This window comes from Pipistrellus hanaki (assembly GCF_964339955.1).
Source record: "Pipistrellus hanaki genome assembly, chromosome: 14".
Classification (NCBI taxonomy): domain Eukaryota; kingdom Metazoa; phylum Chordata; class Mammalia; order Chiroptera; family Vespertilionidae; genus Pipistrellus; species Pipistrellus hanaki.
Genome location: NC_140516.1, coordinates 47021339 through 47040030, shown reverse-complemented (window position 1 = coordinate 47040030; position 18692 = coordinate 47021339). Strand labels below are relative to the sequence as shown.

Sequence of the window (18692 nt, the reverse complement as noted above, 5' to 3'; positions counted from 1 at the left end):
AGGCGACTGGCAAATTTTCTGCCTAGAAGACAGTGAAGGGGATATTATCAAGATGGATGATGAATAACTAGTTAACTTTTGTAGCAGGTAATTAATTTGAAAATTTCTACTCTCGTTACCTACCTTTTCTCCGCTATTCCCTTACCCACATGGTCATTTGATTGGGCTTTCTTCAGTGATGCTCAATTATCCACCAATTATTTTTTTTCTAGAGCCATTATAGTCACCTTTTCTTGGAATATTTCGGATTTGTCAGACCCATTATGAAATTCCCAACAGATCTGTATAGGTTTGGGAAGCGCCTACACAGACAATAACTGGAACCTCTAACGTGAGAGTGTATGGTGTCATAGAAGACAGGGGAGGGAGCGAGTGGGAATCCCTGACTCTTGGGATTCTCCCGCCATCGGAGAGGTCTAAGAGACCACATCTGTTCCAGAGCTGGGGTCCCTCCTGCTCAGTGCAGCCCTGCTGGGTCTGGTGGCTTTGGTTATGTTGCTCATTCGCATCAGACTCCAGCTGGTAAAACGCCAGGGCAGCGGGAGCTTGTGTCTATATTTTCTCGTTTTTGCTCTAATATACAGAAAAAGTGGGTCTGCGTAGAGTCTTCACCTTCCCCTCCAGCTCAGCCCAGCCCAGCTCTGACCCTTCAGAATTTACGCAATGAACCCAGTGTGTCCACTGCAGCGATTCTCAACCAGTGTGCCGCGGCAGGCATGCTGGTGTGCCACGGGGATTCTTAACGCAGGCAATACCTGACTGTCTCGTTGGGGGCTCTGACCTTTTTCCTTTAGATCGTCAAATAATAATAATAATAAAACGACAACAGCCAACACAATAGCTGCCTAGTGTGAATGAATCAAAATTATACTAATTTTTTAATGAGATCGGCAAAACATATATTTCTGGTGTTCCGCAGAATTTCAGGAATTCGTTCAGTGTGCCGGGAGACGAAAAAGGCAAATCACAGGCCTCCAGAGGTTCGCTGTCTGTGGACTCAAAACTGCCGAGCCAGCCCTGCTCCCCAGACCTCCCTCCAGGGCCCCTGGAGGCAAAGTCCCGCCCTCCCATCCCACCGGGCTGACTTCCAGGGGGTCCTTGGTTTCTCATTTTGCTTTGACCCCCATGGCCTTCTTCCCACTAAGGGCCGAGCCCCCATTCAGCCCCCCCCCCCCCCCCCCCCCCAGGCCACCGCGGTCTCCTCTCCTCTCCCAGGCATCCTTAAGGGAGGCCACACAGCAGCTCTTGCTACTTTTGTTTCTCTGGGACCAAAGCAGGAGAGGAGGCTGGAAAGCCTCTCATCACTGCAACCCTATCGGTGATTGTTTTACATTAAAAACCCGGGGGAGGGGAGCCGTGGACCCTGACCGCAGGCTCCACCGCCCTCGGGGACCAAAGCCCCGCCCGGCGCGTCCCCAGCGGCTCTGGCCCGGGTGGGCCGGGCGGGCGGGCGAGGAGGCGGCGGCCCCGCCCAGCGCCCGCCGCTCGGCTGTCAGGTCCCCGCGGCCACTGCGCCCGGCGCGGCCAGGTGTCCGGCCCGGGAGGCGTGCCCGCGCGGTGCCAGCCGCTGCCCACGGGCGGGCGGGCGCGTGTGCGCGCGGGTGTGCGCCTCGGGGCTGCTTCCTCCGCGCGCCCTGCCCCCGGGTGTCTCCTCCACGCTCCCCGCCGGGGCTTCTGCCGCCCGAACCATGGCCGCGAGGGGTGAGTGGGGACCCGGTGGGCACCGTCCACGGCCCGGCGGGGCAGGGCCCGGCGGGGCAGGGCACGCACCAGGGCGGGCGGGGCAGGTGCGGGAGGGCGAGGGGCTGAGATACCCGGCCTGAAACTTTGCCATCTGATGATCCCCGGGCTCTGGGCGGCTGGGTTTGGTGCAAAGGGAGCCCTCGCCGCCCTTGACCTTGACCTCCCCGTGTGGGCTGCATGCAGCCTGAGGGCCAATGTCGGTGCCTGGCTGGTCTGCACCAGCTGCAGGTCTGAGCTGGGCGGGCGTGGGGGATGGGCTCGCGGGTGCCCGTCCTGCTGGGGAGCCGCCTGGAGGGCGGCCTGGAGGGAGGAAGAGGTATTTTTTTCCTCCTTTCTTGTTACCATTTTGCAGCTCGGTTATGGAAGGGATCCAGGGCTTGATGCAGTAAGATTTAAAGCTGCAGTGCTTACACCCCATTAAAAAAAAAAAAAAGTGAATTCCCTACCTGTACCCCTCTTTGCACGAATCTCCTATTTTCTCTCTGGAGTGAAGCAATTGTTGCAGTGAAGCGGATGGAAGGAAAAAGAAAGCTTCCCAGGCGAGAGCGAGGGGAAATGCTTCTCGCCATCTGAAGCCAGCGGTGATGCTGGGGCGGGCGGGTTCGTCAGACACGCGCCGTGGCTGCTACTATGAGTGAAAAATATTAAAGAAATCGAGTCACTGCGCATCCTGCCAGCAATTCACACAGAGTGACGCGGTTGCTTCGCCATAAGCATCGAAAGAAAATATTGATTATTTGTAGAAACTGTATTTGAAAGCTGTACGGACCACCCCCTTTGATGCCTTCAAACTTGGAGGAGTTGCAGTGAAACTCTGAAGGGTTAACCAAGTCTTGTGGGTTGTTTTGTTTTGTTTTGTTTTGTTTTGGGGGGGGGGGGGCAGTTTAGGAATTTAATAACGTGCTGGGTAGTGAAATCCTGCTTTTCAAGGTTCATTCCGGGGCGTGCAACAAATAGAGTCACTTCTAACCAGAATGTTCGAATTCCTTTTTAAGGAAACTGGCCTTGGCTGATCTGGCAGTGCCGTTGGTTGGTTGGTTCTGAACTGGGAATGGAGTGCTGAGGTCGGATGGGAGGACATAAATGACCTTTTGTAGATGCTGAGACAATCCCTGCCTAACGGTGTTTAATGCCAGTAATGTGTGCATGTCGGGGAAAGAGAAAAGGGGTGGGACAGATATGGTTTTAGGGGGCCGGCTGTGTATACGGGACGCCCTGGCTGGCTCCCGCTGTAGGTCTCTGAACTGTGTTCAAAGACCGTGGTTTTCCCACCTGCCCTGGGTCCCCAGCACCGCCAGGAACCTGTGGGAACGTTCCTCACGGGCAGTACAGCTCTCCGTGGTCAGAGTTCACGTCTGACCCAGCTTTACACCACCCAAACCCTTAGTACAGGACCCTGCACACAGTAGGCACCTTAGCATGCCCTAGGGCAGTGGTCGGCAAACCGTGGCTCGGGAGTCAATGCGGCTCTTTGGCCCCTTGGGTGTGGCTCTTCCACAAAATACCACGGCCTGGGCGTGTCTGTTTAGAAGTGGCCTCAGAACTTGTTTAAGTTTAAAAAATGTGGCTCTCCAAAGAAATTTCAATCGTCATCCTGTTGATAGTTGGCTCTGTGGACTGATGAGTTTGCCGACCACTGGGCTAGCTAGGAAGCATCCAATTCCTTAGGAAGTCCCCTGGCCCAGTCGCACTATCTCAGTCCCCCTCCCCCGTCACAGGGTCTCTGTGCTTTCTGGAAGGATGTTGAGTGAAGAGGCCCCAGTGGCTCAGAGGCCAGAGCTCTGGACGGGGACCGAGTTAGTTCTCCAGTCTTTCCGCTCGAACCTGCTTTCCAGCAGGAGGCGTGGACTCGGACATGGCCATTTCACTCAGCTGTTTCTTCTCCCAGCCCCATGCTGCTCATCAGCACTTCCCTGTTTACAGTCTGACTGAGCTTGCAGGTGGGAGGGAAGCCCACGATAATAGTATCACTTACTGATGCTCTGTATATGATACACTTTCCGTGTAGTGTATCATTGTATCCTCAGAGGAACTGAGGCGAGTGGATGCTCCGTCACCTCCCCATTGGACAGATGAAGGAACTGAGGTTTGAAGGTCTGTGTCCTTTTCCTGAGTGAAGTGGCCGATCCCCATGTCCTCCCAGGTCTGTCTGACTTCTGAGCACATCCGTGCTGTCTTCCTGCCTCTGTGACTAGTCCTTGAAATAGCATAGTAAACGCCACAATCATTGATTTAAGAGAGAAGAGATTGCTCCGTGTTTGAGATTTAAAGGAAATGGCCTTTGTAAGTAACTTGGGATTCCCAGTACGTTCTGAAACATCTCCGTGGACATTCGGTGGTGACGAAGGGGAGAGGAGAGGAGCAGGAATGGCTGTCTGTCCTGTGGTTGAGACTGTAGGAGTGAGGGCGGTGGTTGGGCAGGACCGGCCTCAGACGCCCTCACTTTGGCCAGAGGAGTTTTCATTGCAGACCACGCTGAGTGCCAGGCGGTATCCGCAGTGGCTCATTCGTGTGGCTGGGGTGTGGAGGGACGGACTGCAGGAGTCAGAGCTGCACCCATTTTTGCTGCCATGTTTACAGTGGAACTCAACCAAGATGTATGTGGTGTGACAAGGGGAGCCTGGTTCCGTGTCTTCTCTCCCTGCTTCCGGGACCTCTGCCTGCACACTACATGTTGCATCACTGCCTTTATCAGTCTCTCTCACGGTGGTGTTGCAAAGATGAGTGCACCTCGATTTCTTACGGGCGGCCGTGTTTCTGACCTGTATCCGCTGCAGGTTTTCCTGTCTTTGAGGTAAAGAACGCTCCAGCACTTTGTCAAACTGAAAAGAGACATTCGATGGCTAAGTTTAGTACTTACTAATTTGGGTGCTTAAAAAAATGGAAATAGCAGCGCAACGCCTTCTGGAAGTCCTTTGTTTTCCCTTTTGTATTTAGAATAAGTGGGTTCCAATCCAATCAATAATCTTTTCCATGAATTACACAGTTTTTGACATCAGTATTTCACATGAGGGAGAACCATGGTTCAGAGGAGATTTTGGGAAGGTTGATGGTTCCCATATTGTGTCTGTGCACCGCGTGACTTTTTAAAAAGATTGAGGCCACGTGTGGAGAAGGCGGAGTCAGCTACCCCTCTCAGGTATGGCTCACGGTCATTGGTTTAGCAGTGTTTCCCAAACTTCTCTCATGATGAGAATCACCTGGTGGAGTTGTTAAACTACAGATTCCTGAATCCCAACTAAGAAGTGCTAAACTAGAATTTTTGGGAACATATAGGTAAAAGTGTATACTTAACTAGTGCTCTGAGCTCTAGAATTTTTGGGAACATATAGGTAAAAGTGTATACTTAACTAGTGCTCTGAGCACTAGAATTTTTGGGAACATATAGGTAAAAGTGTATACTTAACTAGTGTTCACTAGTTAAGTATACACTTTTACCTATATGTTCCCAAAAATTCTAGTTTAGCACTTCTTAGTTGGGATTCAGGAATCTGTATTTTAACAACTCCACCAGGTGATTCTCGTCATGAGAGAAGTTTGGGAAACACTGGTTAGCAGAACGGTCTCTTGTTTAATTTATTTATTGAGACATTTTTATCCTCACCTCCCAATCCTATTCCATTCTCCCCTAGGCAATGATTCTAATACATGTGATATACGTGTCCTTAAATTTATAGTAAAATCAATTCTTAGACCAGTTCTTATATTTAAAGCTATAAACACCAAGTCATTGTGTATGTGTTTCGAGGATTAATCAAGTTCTTGTTTGGTAACTGATATTATGAACCTGTACATATTTCTGATCTTACATGGAAGTTTAGATCCCTTAATGCAACAGCATGCCTTAGTCTGTGAGGGATGATGTAGACAAGATGGAAAATGGTTAGCCCCACTCCCTAAGGAACGCACACCGAGGGGTGTGTGTGTGTGTGTGTGTGTGTGTGTGTGTGTGTGTGTGCGCGCGCGCGCAGCCATGTACCCCTGATAAAGAGCCCCATGGAGGGCTGATTCATCTGGTGTGGGAGGGTCACTCCCTGTGACCGGAGGCAAAGGGAGCAGCTGCCCTTCAGCGGAGGCGGGAGTGAGCTGGATCTCGGAGGGCCAGTGGGGACTTGGCAGGCAGGAGGCTGAGGGTGTGCTTCCCTGTCAGAAGCCATGGCAGGCAGGGGCTGTGGGCAGGAAGGAGCCGGAGACGTGGTGGGGGCGATGGAGATTGGCAGTGAGGAGGGGAAGAAGGCTGGGATGATGAAGGAAGGGATGCTGTAGGAAGCCAGCAATCCTTCACAGCAAAGGCCGCTCCTGAGCCGAGGAGTGCAGATGCAGGGAAGGGAAGTGCGAGGTCTGTCAGTACATCCAGAGGAACTCACCCCTGGCTGGTCAGCCGCCCACGATATTCCATTCTCGGCGTGAGTTACATTTCATCCTGGCCACAATTCTCACTGGGTAGAAGCTTGCCCAAAGCTCTGTCCTGGGCTCCCTCCCTTTCACATGGCAGATTAGGCTCTCTGAGCCCTGGCCTTGGTTTCCCACCTCACACCAGAGCATCCCAGGACCAAGAACGCCACCGGCGCATGGGAGGCCAAAGGCACACAGCCCCCGGCATGTTTGGCTGTGGCTGCGGGGGAGAGTGGGGGGTGGGAAGGGGGCGGCAAGGCCATGTCCCCAGGGGCAGCGTGCATTCTTCATTCATCATACGTTCACAGGCGCATGAGAGGAACAAAACAGCTCTCATGCAGAGAGCCCTTTAAAACGAAAGGCGGAATTTAGTGAAATTTACAATCTTACCCGGTAAATTCGTCCTCAGCCTCTCACGGGAGAAACATTACTTTTTTATGAGCCTGTGGTTTCAGCTTCTTCTGGAACTTAATTCACGATTGTTCATTGACATAAGGAGCACCAGCCACTCGATACAATTTGACATTGTGTCGCTCCATTCATGAGACGCTGTTTATTAGGGCTTGAACTGTACTTCACCTGTGGCTGCCATTGTGTCTGAGCAATCACTGGCTTCAATGTTCTTGGGTAGAAACAGGAAAAAGGATGAGAGCACTCAGCATTTCACCCTCCTTAAAGCAACAGTCTCTAAGAATATCATCCATCCACCCATCCGTCCATCCTTCCCATAGACGTCTCTTCAGCCTTCCTACAGTTCACCATCCAACACACATTGTTGAAAATCCAGCTGCCTGTCTCATTACATCTTCTAACATCACACTAGAAAGTGACAGCGTGTTGCCACCACGAGGCCAGGAGAGTGGGGTGTTCTCTCTCCAGATGTGCAGCCCTAGCCATGCAGAGCAGCTGTGCCGAAAAGGACCTGTGTTTTGTTCACGTCCCTTAAGTCCTTCTTGAGAGGCACCATGGTGACAGAGTCGCAAGACTGAAAAGACACCCCTGCCCTACGCCATGGACAGAGTAAGCCCTGTGTTTCCTGTACGCTCCACTGGGTGCCCCCATCTCTAGCTCTTCTCCCTTGCAAGAGTGAGTGTGTACTCTTTGCTGCCTTTGTGAGCACCTCGTGGTCTAGAATACAAATGTCATCATCCTGTCACAGATGACAGCGTGGGCCCAAACCAACTCACCTACCAACTGGGGGGGGGGGGAGAGGAAGAACTGTCTTAAGGGAGGGGGGAGGAAGGCAGAAGAAGGAGAGCAATAGAGGGATTGATGCAGATGAAATAAGACTATTAACAGGGAGAGGTTGGATTTGAATGTAACTTAAGTATTCGCTAGTGTAAATCGAGTCATCACATTTTTAATTATTGAGATTGGGATAGAAGTTGGTGAAGTTGCAATTTATATTAGATGTAAAATAGACTTCACAGTTAAGAAAACACATGATTTCTTCTCTCCCCTCCCCCTCAGAACATGTAGAAATGCCAACCATTTATCTTAAAATCTCTTGACAGCAAGCAAGAAGACGGTATGATGCACAGTGGTTAACTCTTTTGATCTTTCAAACTTCCTCACTGTTCTTCAGCCAGCTAATATTTATTGAACCTCCTTCCTAGAGGAGCCAGATTTATTCCAGATCCATTCCTGGGCTGCTGATGCTAAAGTATTAATGAATGAAGTCATATAACTTATTAAATAAACATTTAATAAATGTTTATTGAGCATTCAGGGGTGAGGATTGTCGTGATTTTTGGGTGGAGAAATATTAAAGAGTGCTAGAGTTTGTGACTGTATGAGGCTGGGGCAAATAGGGGCTGATCAATACTTACTGCTCACTTTGAAATGTCTAGTATATTTGACATGTATCATGTCAGTCATCATCCACATGGGACACTTCCGCTAAACCTGGAGGGATGCTGAGATAACAGAGTTCAGTGGGGCTATCTTAGGTGAATTGGGATGCTCGCCTTCCTAACAAGTAGAGTTTCTATCTAGCTAGCATTCCTTCATCTTAAAAGGTAAGATTTTGTTCAATACTTGAGTATCTGCCTGTGGTATTATCTACATCATATATTATTTATATCAGAATTAAACACTGGCCCTGTTAGCATGGCTTAGTTGGTTGAGTGTCGACCTATGAACCAGGAGGTCACGGTTTGATTCCCCATCAGGGCCCATGCCTGGGCTGCAGGCTCAATTCCCAGTGTGGGGGTGCAGGAGGCAGCCGATCAATGATTCTCTCTCATCATTGATGTTCCCCTCTCTCCCTCTCCCTTCTTCTCTGAAGTCAATGAAAATACATTTTTAGAAAGTGCTGGGATGGCTCTTTCCTCCTCTTCCATCCAGCACATTTCTAGGCTCTTTCCTCTTATGGGAAGTTGGTGCGCTCAGGTGTAATAGCTGTTGTAGACAGACAGTTAGCAATACAAAGTCAAATGAAATTTTGGAATATCTGTTGGCTGTTTTCTTTTGTAACTCACGTGATAGTTTCCTTCTATTGGGGCAAATATCTGGAGAAAAAGTCTTGTGGGAAGAACTGTTGAGTGCCTTTGTTACCTCCACAGTAATTAAATATATATATATATATATATATATATATATATATATATATATATACACACACACACATATATATACTTCAGAGAGCAAGGGAGATGGAGAGAGAGATAGAAACATCAATGATGAGAGAGAACCATCAATTGGCTGCCTCCTACATGCACCCACTGTGGATCAAGCCTGTAACCAGGCATGTGCCCCTGGTGGAATCAAACCCGGGACCCTTCAGTCCACAGGCTGACGCTCTATCCATTGAGCCAAACCAACCAGGGCTCTGCAGTCATTTTAAACAAGGGTCTCTATTTCTTCTAATAAACGTAGTATCGAAGCTGCTTTAAAATGTGTAGCGCCATAAACCTATGGTTATTCTTGGTCTCACTACCTACTCCATGACTTTCTGCCAATATATTTGAAATTTGTTTCCCCAGCACATTTTATTGAGAAAATTATCTAATATGCATTTACCGCTATACAGAAATTGTCCATATTTTGTTTCATAATTAGTGGGTGGGCAAGACATTATTTAGTAGATGTATTTAGAAAATCCTTTATATCATAGAGCACTGCATTAGAATGAAAATGAAAGCAGGAACTGTGGGTCAAGCACTCAAAATTACTTGCTCAGTGATTAGAGATCAGATGATTTGGGTCCTTTGTTAGATAATTATTTTAGGCTCATAAGAGGAAGAGCTCTACATGCGTAATTATTGTTATTCACATTTTAATAAATTGAAGTTCTCAGTTTTGTACACTGTGTTCTTTCTCTAGCTCTTTAACTTGATTACATATGAGAATAATAGTGGATGGTACACATGTAGATTATATGAGAGTCCATTGACAAATTGTGTGCCTTAGAGACGATATCCTATAATATGTTTTGCTTACAACTGTGTCCAAGGTCTTTAGTTGCGCTTTTCTTTCTCACTTTACTGAGAATTCATTTGAAAAACACATCCACAGCAGAGTAGCACCGGAGAGCTGAATGGTAACAATGAAGGGAAATGAGGACAATGAAGTAAACAGCTATTTCTGGCTTTTAGCTCCAAATGGGAATGAACAGAAGGAGAGGAGTCCCAGAGTCTGGGGGAATGTAAGGGGCAGGGGGGGTGGGGGGGGGAAAGAGAACCATAATTTGTAAATGTTACAACAAATGCAGAAAAGAGGTTGGATGGCAATCTCTAATAGATTCTAGAGAGATAGTTGTTGTTCTGTGTTAAACAAGGGAATCGTTATTTTGATTCATTTCAGCATTTGGGTATCAGTGATGCTTTAGTTTTATCAGCAGTTCCTTAGTTTCTGGTTTTTTTTAGGGGACTTCGTGCTCTGGTTAGACACTTAATATACATTGTGGAGCTGTAGCTATGAATAATGTCCTCATTTATTCTATCATTTAGTAAGTATTAGTTGGATGCCTACTAGGTGCTCAAGTTGTTCTAGATTCTGAGGTGGGACAGCCAAATGGACAAAACAAGAGAAGATGGTGGCTTAGGGCAGAGGGTAGAACATTGGATTGTGGAAATATTTCTAAGGAAGTGCCTGTAGGACTCGCTGATGGGTAGGAAGTGTAGAGAAAAAGAAAAAGGAGAATTGTGGATAACTCCATTTTTTTTTAGCAACTGAGAGAATAGCACGCCAATTTCTGGGATGAGGAAGAGTGTAGAAGGAGCAAGTTTGGGGTGTGGAAGAATCAAGCATTTGGACATTTAAGTTTGAGATGTCTCTTAGCCATCCTATCTAATACAAGAGTAATATACAAATTGACCATCACTCCACACAAGATGGCTGCCCCCATGTGGTCAAAGATCCTGCCCCCATGTGGACACAAGATGGCCACCACAAGATGGCCATCCGGGGAGGGCAGCTGGGAGGGACCAGGCCTGCAAAGGAGGACAGTTGGGGACAAACAGGCTGGCAGGGAGGCAGTTAGGCATCTATGAGGCTGGCAGAGGAGTGGTTAGGCCAGGGGATGATCAGGCTGGCAGGCAGAAGTGGTTAGAGGCAATCAGGAAGGCAGGCAGGCAAGCAGTTGGGAACCAGCAGTCCTGGATCGTGAGAGGGGTCCCAGATTGGAGAGGGTGCAGGCTGGGTTGAGGGACACCTCCCATGCACTAATTTTGGGCACCTGGCCTCTAGTTCTATTATGAAGATATTTATAATGTCCATTTTACAGATAGAGAAAACGAGGCATAGAGAAGTCAAGAACCTTGCCTGAGATCATCTGGCTCATAAGTGATTGATCAAGGTTTAAATTCAGGTCTTGTTCACGCTGGAGTACATTTTATCCACCATAATGGTGCCTCTTCACATTCGGCTGAAACACGAGCCAAGAAAATAATGTATCTGGTTTTCAGTCCTTAATTATTTATAATTTCCCATTACACAAGATAATTTTCTGCATTTTTAAGCATGGTTTATTTTTAAGGGGGGAAAAAAGTCCTGTCATCGCATTATTTCAAATTCTACCATTTATCAGTATTATCATTGTTAGCATTACAAAATCGCTGCTGAGACATGAAGACACATAGTCTATGATGATGCCATTCATTCATTCATTTGCTCATTCATTTATTCACTCATTCGATAAAACCACAGAGTTCTTGCTGTGGGCCAGGCGGGCAGAGGGGGAGGTGAGAGTGTATGGCGCTTGCTCCTCCACTCACAGCGCTCCCAGACGGATGAAGGAGAGAGACCCGTGGACAGAATGTGTAGCGCATTGTGACTTGGTTTGACGATGGTGCATACAAGGAGTTGCAAGAGCACAGAGGAGGAGCACAGCTGTTAGGATTGCTATGGAGCCAAAGCAAGTGCTATTGGAACGGGGCCTTGCAGACTGAGTTGGATTTGCCAAATGGAGAAGTGTTCCAAATACGGGAAACAGCATGCTTTTTCAAATTGAAAAATGAAAAGGTAATTAGCATATTACATTTCAGAAATAAGACATTTGAAGTTAAACATCAGATACAAGGACACTATGAGGAAAACTTTAAAACTGCATGGAAGGACATACAAGACTGAAGTCATTGGAGAGACCTACTATGCTCTTGGATGATCTGGCACAATAGTGTAAAAATGTTCATTTTCTTTAAATATCTTCATAGAGGAAGTAAAATTCCAACTAAAATGTCAACAGAATCTTTTCTTAGAGACATGGGAAAATGACAGTATTATTAATTTTTAGAGCAAACAAAATGAAATTCTGAAAAAGAAGTGTAATCAGCCTTACCTGGTTTGGCTCACTGGATAGAGAGTCGGCCTGAGGACTAAAGGGTCCTGGGTTCGATTCCAGTCAAGGGCACATGCCTGGGTTGCAGGCTCAATCCCCAGTGTGGAGCATGCAGGAGGCAGCCGATCAATGATTCTCTCTCATCATTGATGTTTCTCTCTCTCTCCATCTCCCTTCCTCTCTGAAATCAGTAATATATATATATGAATACCCCCCCTTTTTTTTTTGAAAGAAGTGTAATCAAGGGAGATTAGCCCTATGCAATATTAAAACACAATATGAAACTGTTTTGCTGGGGGCTCTGATCACCTCTTCACTGCCCACCTGCCCTAGTCTCTGAACTGCTTTGGCCGGAGGCTCTTTTACCGCAGAGGAACTGATCCCACGGTGCAATTTAGAAAATTAACTAATTCAGAACTAAAAAGCTAAAAGCTTATTTTCAACCCTTAGAGCTATAATTTTACTGTCCAGGGGAACTCTTTTGATATAAAAGAGCAATCTATAATAATAAAAGGGTAATATGTTAATTAGACCTGATGGAGCTGGGGCTGCTAGGGAAGCCCGGGTCCCGGGTGCCAGAGGGAAGCCCGTGCCAGCAGCCAGGGGAAGGAAGGCCTACTCTTGCACGAATTCCGTGCATCGGGCCTCTAGTATACCCATAAAGTGAAAATCAAACAGAAAATTTAAATAGTACCAGTGAAAAGTGGAAGGTCCCTCTGCCCTGAAGTAACACTACCTTCAGTTTTTTTGAGATTCACTTCAAAAAAAAAAAGTTATGTGTATACAAAAGCACTAAAATCAATCCATTTATTACCTATAAAACTACTACCTACCTAACTACTTACTTAAACACACACACACACACCCACACCCACAACACATTGCTACCCTGGCCATGGGGCTCAGTGGGTTGGAGTGTCATCCGTACACCAAAAGGTTGTGGGTTCGATCCCCAGTTGGGACACATCCTGGAAGTGGCCCGTCAATATTTCTTTCTCTATTGATGTTTCTCTCTCTCTTACTCTCTCTTTCAAAGTAAAAACCAAACAAAACATATCCTCAGGTGAGGATTAAAAAACAACAAAAACTGATTTTTTACATACTGTATCTTGAGATCTTTCCATATCAGCAGATACAAATATAGATTATTTTTTAAGACTGCATAGTGCCCAAGCATGATGTTGCAACTGATTTAATAGTCCTTTACTGGTCAATACTTTGCTTTTATAGTCAGCGCTGCACTAAACATGTTTTGCTGAGTTTTTTGGGACGTAGCAGTCCATGTTAGACGGTAATTTTCAATGAGGTTTGACTGATGTCTCAGAGAAAATAGTAAGGGAACGTGGTCCAGAGAACACTTCAAAGCCCCTTGTGGTTGGCTTGGCTGGCCCTCTCCTGGCTGTGTCCTGCCTGGCCCCCTTCAGCCTCTGCCCATCCAGGAACAGCTTATTCCTGCAGCAGGAGAACATGTTACTGAAGTTTCCTTCGTTCCTGCCAAGAGATGGACCTCTTCTAGCCCAGAGGGGGAACACTGTTTTCTCTCACTTCCTCTAAAGCCAACCTCATTGCCTTTTACGGGATTAAGTTTCTCTTGATTGATCCATTGTATTTAGGACTAGAGATGAAGAAAATAGTCTGGTGCTGAGATATTTCCCAAAGGCTGGATTATTTATTCTTGCTCAAGGATGCTGGTTGCCGTCAGTTAAAAAAACAAAACTTGAGCCCAGCCAATGTGGCTCAGTGGTTGAGCATCAACCTAGGACCCAGGAGGATGTGGTTGGATTCCCAGTCATGGGTTGCAGGCTCAATCCCAGTAGGGGGTGTGCAGGAGGAAGCTGATCAATGATTTTCCTTCATCGTTGATGTTTCTATATCTTTCTCCCTCTCCCTTCCTCTCTGAAATGAATTTAAAAAATATTTTTTAAAATATCTGAAAATTGGTTCTTTTTCAGTTGAGTCCAAGTGTCCCTATTCTAAAATTATGAAAATGGCAGCAGGCCCTCCACGGGAGGAGGGGTTGGGTGAGGAGTTGGGAGACTTGGGCTCTACCTTGAGTTCTGCTCTTCCAGCTGTGTGACCCCGGGCTCCACTCTTCCAGCTGTGTGACCCTGGGTTCCACTCTTCCAGCTGTGTGGCCCTGGGCACACCACACAGCAGACCCCCTTCTGAGAGCCCCATTCCCTATTCCCATCTCTTTCCTGGGTGCTCTCAGAAGACTCTCCACTTTTCCAAATCCTGAAACTGAAACTGAATTCCCAGAGCAGATGACTCAGTGTTACTTTGACTGGATTCCTATAATGTTGAACTCTTGGCTGGGGTTTCAGCAGACGGGAGCGGAGATTGGCAGCATGTTATGTAATGTTACTTGGGCAAAGAGTTTGGGAAGATGCTGGCTGCCACCTCAAGTCACGGCACCAGCATTTTAGGCTGTTTGTCACTTTTGCTTTTGCAAGATGTGACTCCTGCTTCACCAGGAGGGCTGGTACATTCCCGAGAAAGCTGTGATGGCTCGGGTGTTCTCAGGCCAACAAAAATGAAACTCCTTCTTCAGCAGGTTGCTGAATTCCATTTTTAATGGCATTTATAACATTCTGGTTGAGGACCCCCAGGCTGAAACTAACAGTGGGCCCATTTTGCTCTTAGAAAGGATCCTATGATAGTCATTAGGTTTGTTGGTTTAATTTATTTGGAAGCATTGACTGCTAAAGCTTAATGTAATAACATCAACTCTAATTTATAAGAGAATTTAAATGCCAACTTTTGTATGGAGTCAAAAGTACTAGGAAAATGTCAATATCTTTCCCCCCCCTTATGTCATTCCTGTTGTTTCTGGTAACAAACAACATATCAATCATTGATTTGGAAAAGAGGAGATGCAAATGTGAGAGGTGAGGATTATCTACTTGAGTCTTCACTCAGAGCAGCACTGGTTTCCTTTATATAATTCTTTGACTTTCAGGAAAGTGTTAGTAACTGAGGACTTCTGTTTCTCTTCCTTCCTTTCTTTCTTTCTTTTTTTGGTTAGTCCTTACCCGAGGATATTTTTCCATTAATTTTCACAGAGAGTGAAAGGGAGGGGGAGAGATATAAAGAGAGAAACACCTATGTGAGAGAGACACATCGATTTTAGCCTCCCTCCTGCAACCGAGGTACATGCCCTTGACTGAAATCAACCCGTTACCCTTCAGTCCTTGGGCTGATGCTATTGTCGACTGAGCCAAACTAACTGGGGCTCTTTCTCTCCCTTTTGTTGAAATTGGTAGTTAAGTCAGGTTCCCCATCAAGTACTTCAGTCTTCGGAATCGTGATGGCCAAATTACGCAACGTCTTTCCCAGGAAGTAAGAAAAGGAAATATTGATAGGTAAGCAACGTCTTTCCCAGGAAGTAAGCAAAGGAAATATTGATAGGTAAGCCAGGGGAAAGGCCTGGCACACCCACTGGCTGTCTATACAGTGGGCACACTGACTTTTACTTTTGTATTCCTGCAAAGTGAAACATTCCTCATGGAGTTGGTGTTGGCATGCCAAAAAGTCATCTATAAAATACGACTTTAATGTCTGGTAGCATAACATTTGTTTTGAAACATCCTTTTGCTATCTTATTGACTGGGTCACATAAAAGGGATGACAGTTAGTGGAAATTTATTTCATTAATAGAATGTTAGAGGACAGATGCTTTATAGGAGATTGTTGCCATATGTAATGCACTTTAAAATTTAGTAGCGTGTTTACAGAGGTTATGAATATATCTACCCTCCGGTTTGTTCAAAGTGTTATCAGCAACATTTTTACTTCTCCAAGCTGTCTTCTCAAATTTATTTCCTAGTCCTTCTCTGGGTTTTGTATTCTGCTTAAACTAGATTATGCATATATGTGCTCTTATTAAGAAAACTTTGGAATTTACTTCTTTGGAGGAATATTGTTAATGATTTCATAAAGTTATGATCGATGACAAAGACCCCAGTGGAGGTAATTTGACAGGCTTGACTTTATTTGGGGAGCATTAATCATGGATACTGTTACCCACCTGAGTAAGAGGAACAAGATCTTAGTCAAATCTCAGGCAATATATATTTATTGTCTTAAGAGCAGTAGCTACAGCAGTGCCAAAAGATTTTTAAAAATGCTTGTCACCCTAGCTGGTTTGGCTCAGTGGATAGAGTGTTGGCCTGCGGACCAAAGGGTCCCGGGTTCAATTCCAGTCAAGGGCACGTACCTTGGTTGCAAACTTCTCCCCGGCCTGGGCCCTGGTCTGGGTGCATGCAGGAGGCAACCAATTGATGTGTTTCTCTCACATCGCTGTTTCTCTCTGTCTTTCCCTCTCTCTTCCACTCTCTCTAAAAGTCAATGGAAAAATATCCTCGGGTGAGGATTGAAAAAAGAAAAAGCAGGAGGAGAGAAAACAAGTCACATGTGGAGTGAGAACATTCTGGTCAGAGAGAACAGCGTTACAATCCGGAGTCAGGAATATGGTGGGAGTGTTTCAGGCACCATGAGGCTAAGAGGAGAGGGTCAGAGGGAGACTGGGGGGCAGGGGGTGGGGGGCCTGAGGTTTGGTCCTGAGCTGTCCCTATGAATGAAATTAAGGACTTCGGCTTTTACTCTGAGTGAGCTGGGAACCCCTGGAGAGTGTTGAGCAGATAAACACGCTTTTGTTAAATGTTGGCCTGAACTGAATATACTTTTTTAAAGAAAACATGAGAAGCCCTGATCTGTGGCTTTGGCTTGTTTATTTATATAGTAGTTGGGCATCCTTGGGTTTGTGTTTGGTGTGGTGTGTGTGTGTGTGTGTGTGTGTGTATGTACAAGCGCGTGTGCAAGCATGTGCACATGTGTACAGGGCCAGGACTAGGGTCAGGGAATAGGATACCACCCTGGGAGTGATGTCTCCTTAACTTCTGCACTCCAGGCACCCCACGCCTCCCGCCCAGCCCTGCCCACGTGTGTGCGCTTACTGTTTCCACTTGTGCATCCCTATGAATAAAGTTTAGCTCTGGCTCCTGGGACTGTTTGTAGCTCGCGAACAAACGGCATGTCCTGTGCCGCAGATCACTTACACTGTTGGGGCGAGAAAGAAGCCGGTGCGGCCAGCAGCTAAGAGGCGGTCATTGCCTAACACCCGGCTTAGAGCAGGTGGCATCAGCCGGAGAGCGAGTGAGGGCTCGAGGCAGGAACCCCCTCCCTTCTGTGGTTTCAGAAAGGAAAAGCTGTCAAACGAGATAGCCACCCTGCAAAGGGTGTGGCTGGGCTGAGAAATCAAGATGCCTGAGGAGAAATCATTGTATTCGCAGTGCACCGCGACTGTGGGAATTATGCCACATCCAGTAAACGGTTAATTCTAGCCTCGTGTGTGTGAGAGCAAGCAATCCCCTGGGACCCAGGTTACCTGCAGGTGCCACGGCTGCTGAGCATCTCAGCTGCCATCCTGCACGGCCTTCTGTGATATGCACGGGGATGTTTCAGTGTTTTTGAAAGCAGAGGAGGTGGAGGGAAGAGGAGAATTTATTGGACATGCATCCACATTGAACAGAGTGAGCTGGGCACACGCAGGACTTCGGAGGCCTGGGGCTGCATGGAAACGTGCAGAGACCCTATTTTCATTGTCTCTGTGTCTGTCTCGTTATATCTGACAGTAGAAACATAATTTCAGAGTCAAACTGTACTCTTCTTTCTGGATCACATGTACACTAAGTGGCCAGATTATTATGATCTCTGAACGCATAATAATCTGGCCACTCAGTGTATATCCTATATAATAAAAGGCTAATATGCAAGTTGTCCCCTCGACCAGGAGTTCAACCAGCAGGCAGACCAGCCAACCACCCATGTCCCCTCCCCCTGGCCCGGTTGGCTGGAACCCACCCATGCACCAGGCCTCTAAAAAAAATAAATAAAATAAAAAAATACACACACACACACACACACACACACACACACACACTGAGTGGCCAGGTTATTATGCGTTCAGAGATCATAATAATCTGGCCACTCAGTGTATATAGGTTGCACAGTGCAAGCTGGCCAACCAAAGGCAGTCTCTGTTTCCAGGCCTATTTGCTACTGTGTATGCTCGCTAAGGGCTGAAAAATAATATACAGAAAGGATGGCTGCAAATATAGGCAGCCCAACGCTCCAAACTTAGCTCATGGCTCCTGCGAAAGGGGGAATTACTCCAGCACAGGACTTCACCCAGCTTATACAGATTCTCCTCAGCCTTTCGGCGGTACAGCAGTTCCAGTGGGTTTGTGTCCTAGGAAGTGTGGTCAGTGTCTAATAAAGCCTTTTAAGTCATCAATTTCCGGCAATGCTCTTCCTTAATTTCGAGAGTATAAAGAAAGCAACCTCAATTGTTAACCGGGTCATTTGCACAAATGGGTGGTGGTTATCAATATCACTCATCTCCCCTCGTTACTCCACTCCGCGGACCTCTGCCTGTTCATTTCCTACAGATTGGCCTTGATTGCGGGGCTCCCTGATCAGAAAGCTTTCAGGACCCCCATTGCCTCTTTAATTACCTTCAGATTCCTCCACTGCTGCCTTCGGGGCTTCTTTGTGGATAAGTACCAGGATGTTTTTAATATTCGTGGAGGGAGGAGTGGAATTCATTGGCCATGCGTCCACATTGACAGGGTGGAGAGACAGGCACGCACAGTGGAAGTGACTTCGGAATTAATTCATTTTCTACAGCCTGATGGCATGATCGCATTGGTTTCCCTACGCAGGGACAAGTGTACTTTTTAGCAGCGGCTCACAGACTGCTCCTGCCAGGCCCTGG

The 18692-nt window shown here is 46.9% G+C and overlaps 1 protein-coding gene across 2 annotated transcripts in view; it reads left to right on the top strand.

The window, feature by feature from the left end:
* The first annotated feature begins 1479 nt into the window (after positions 1–1479).
* The window catches only part of ABLIM1 (actin binding LIM protein 1), a 217133-nt gene continuing 199920 nt past the window's right edge, over positions 1480–18692 (top strand). Inside the window, exon 1 of one of the 2 annotated variants that reach the window (XM_084903596.1) lies at positions 1480–1701. In XM_084903596.1, coding sequence (XP_084759722.1) covers positions 1689–1701 — 13 coding nt within the window. In that variant the 5' untranslated portion in view covers positions 1480–1688. The remainder of the gene's footprint in view (positions 1702–18692) is intronic. The other variant, XM_084903598.1, reaches the window with a different exon arrangement.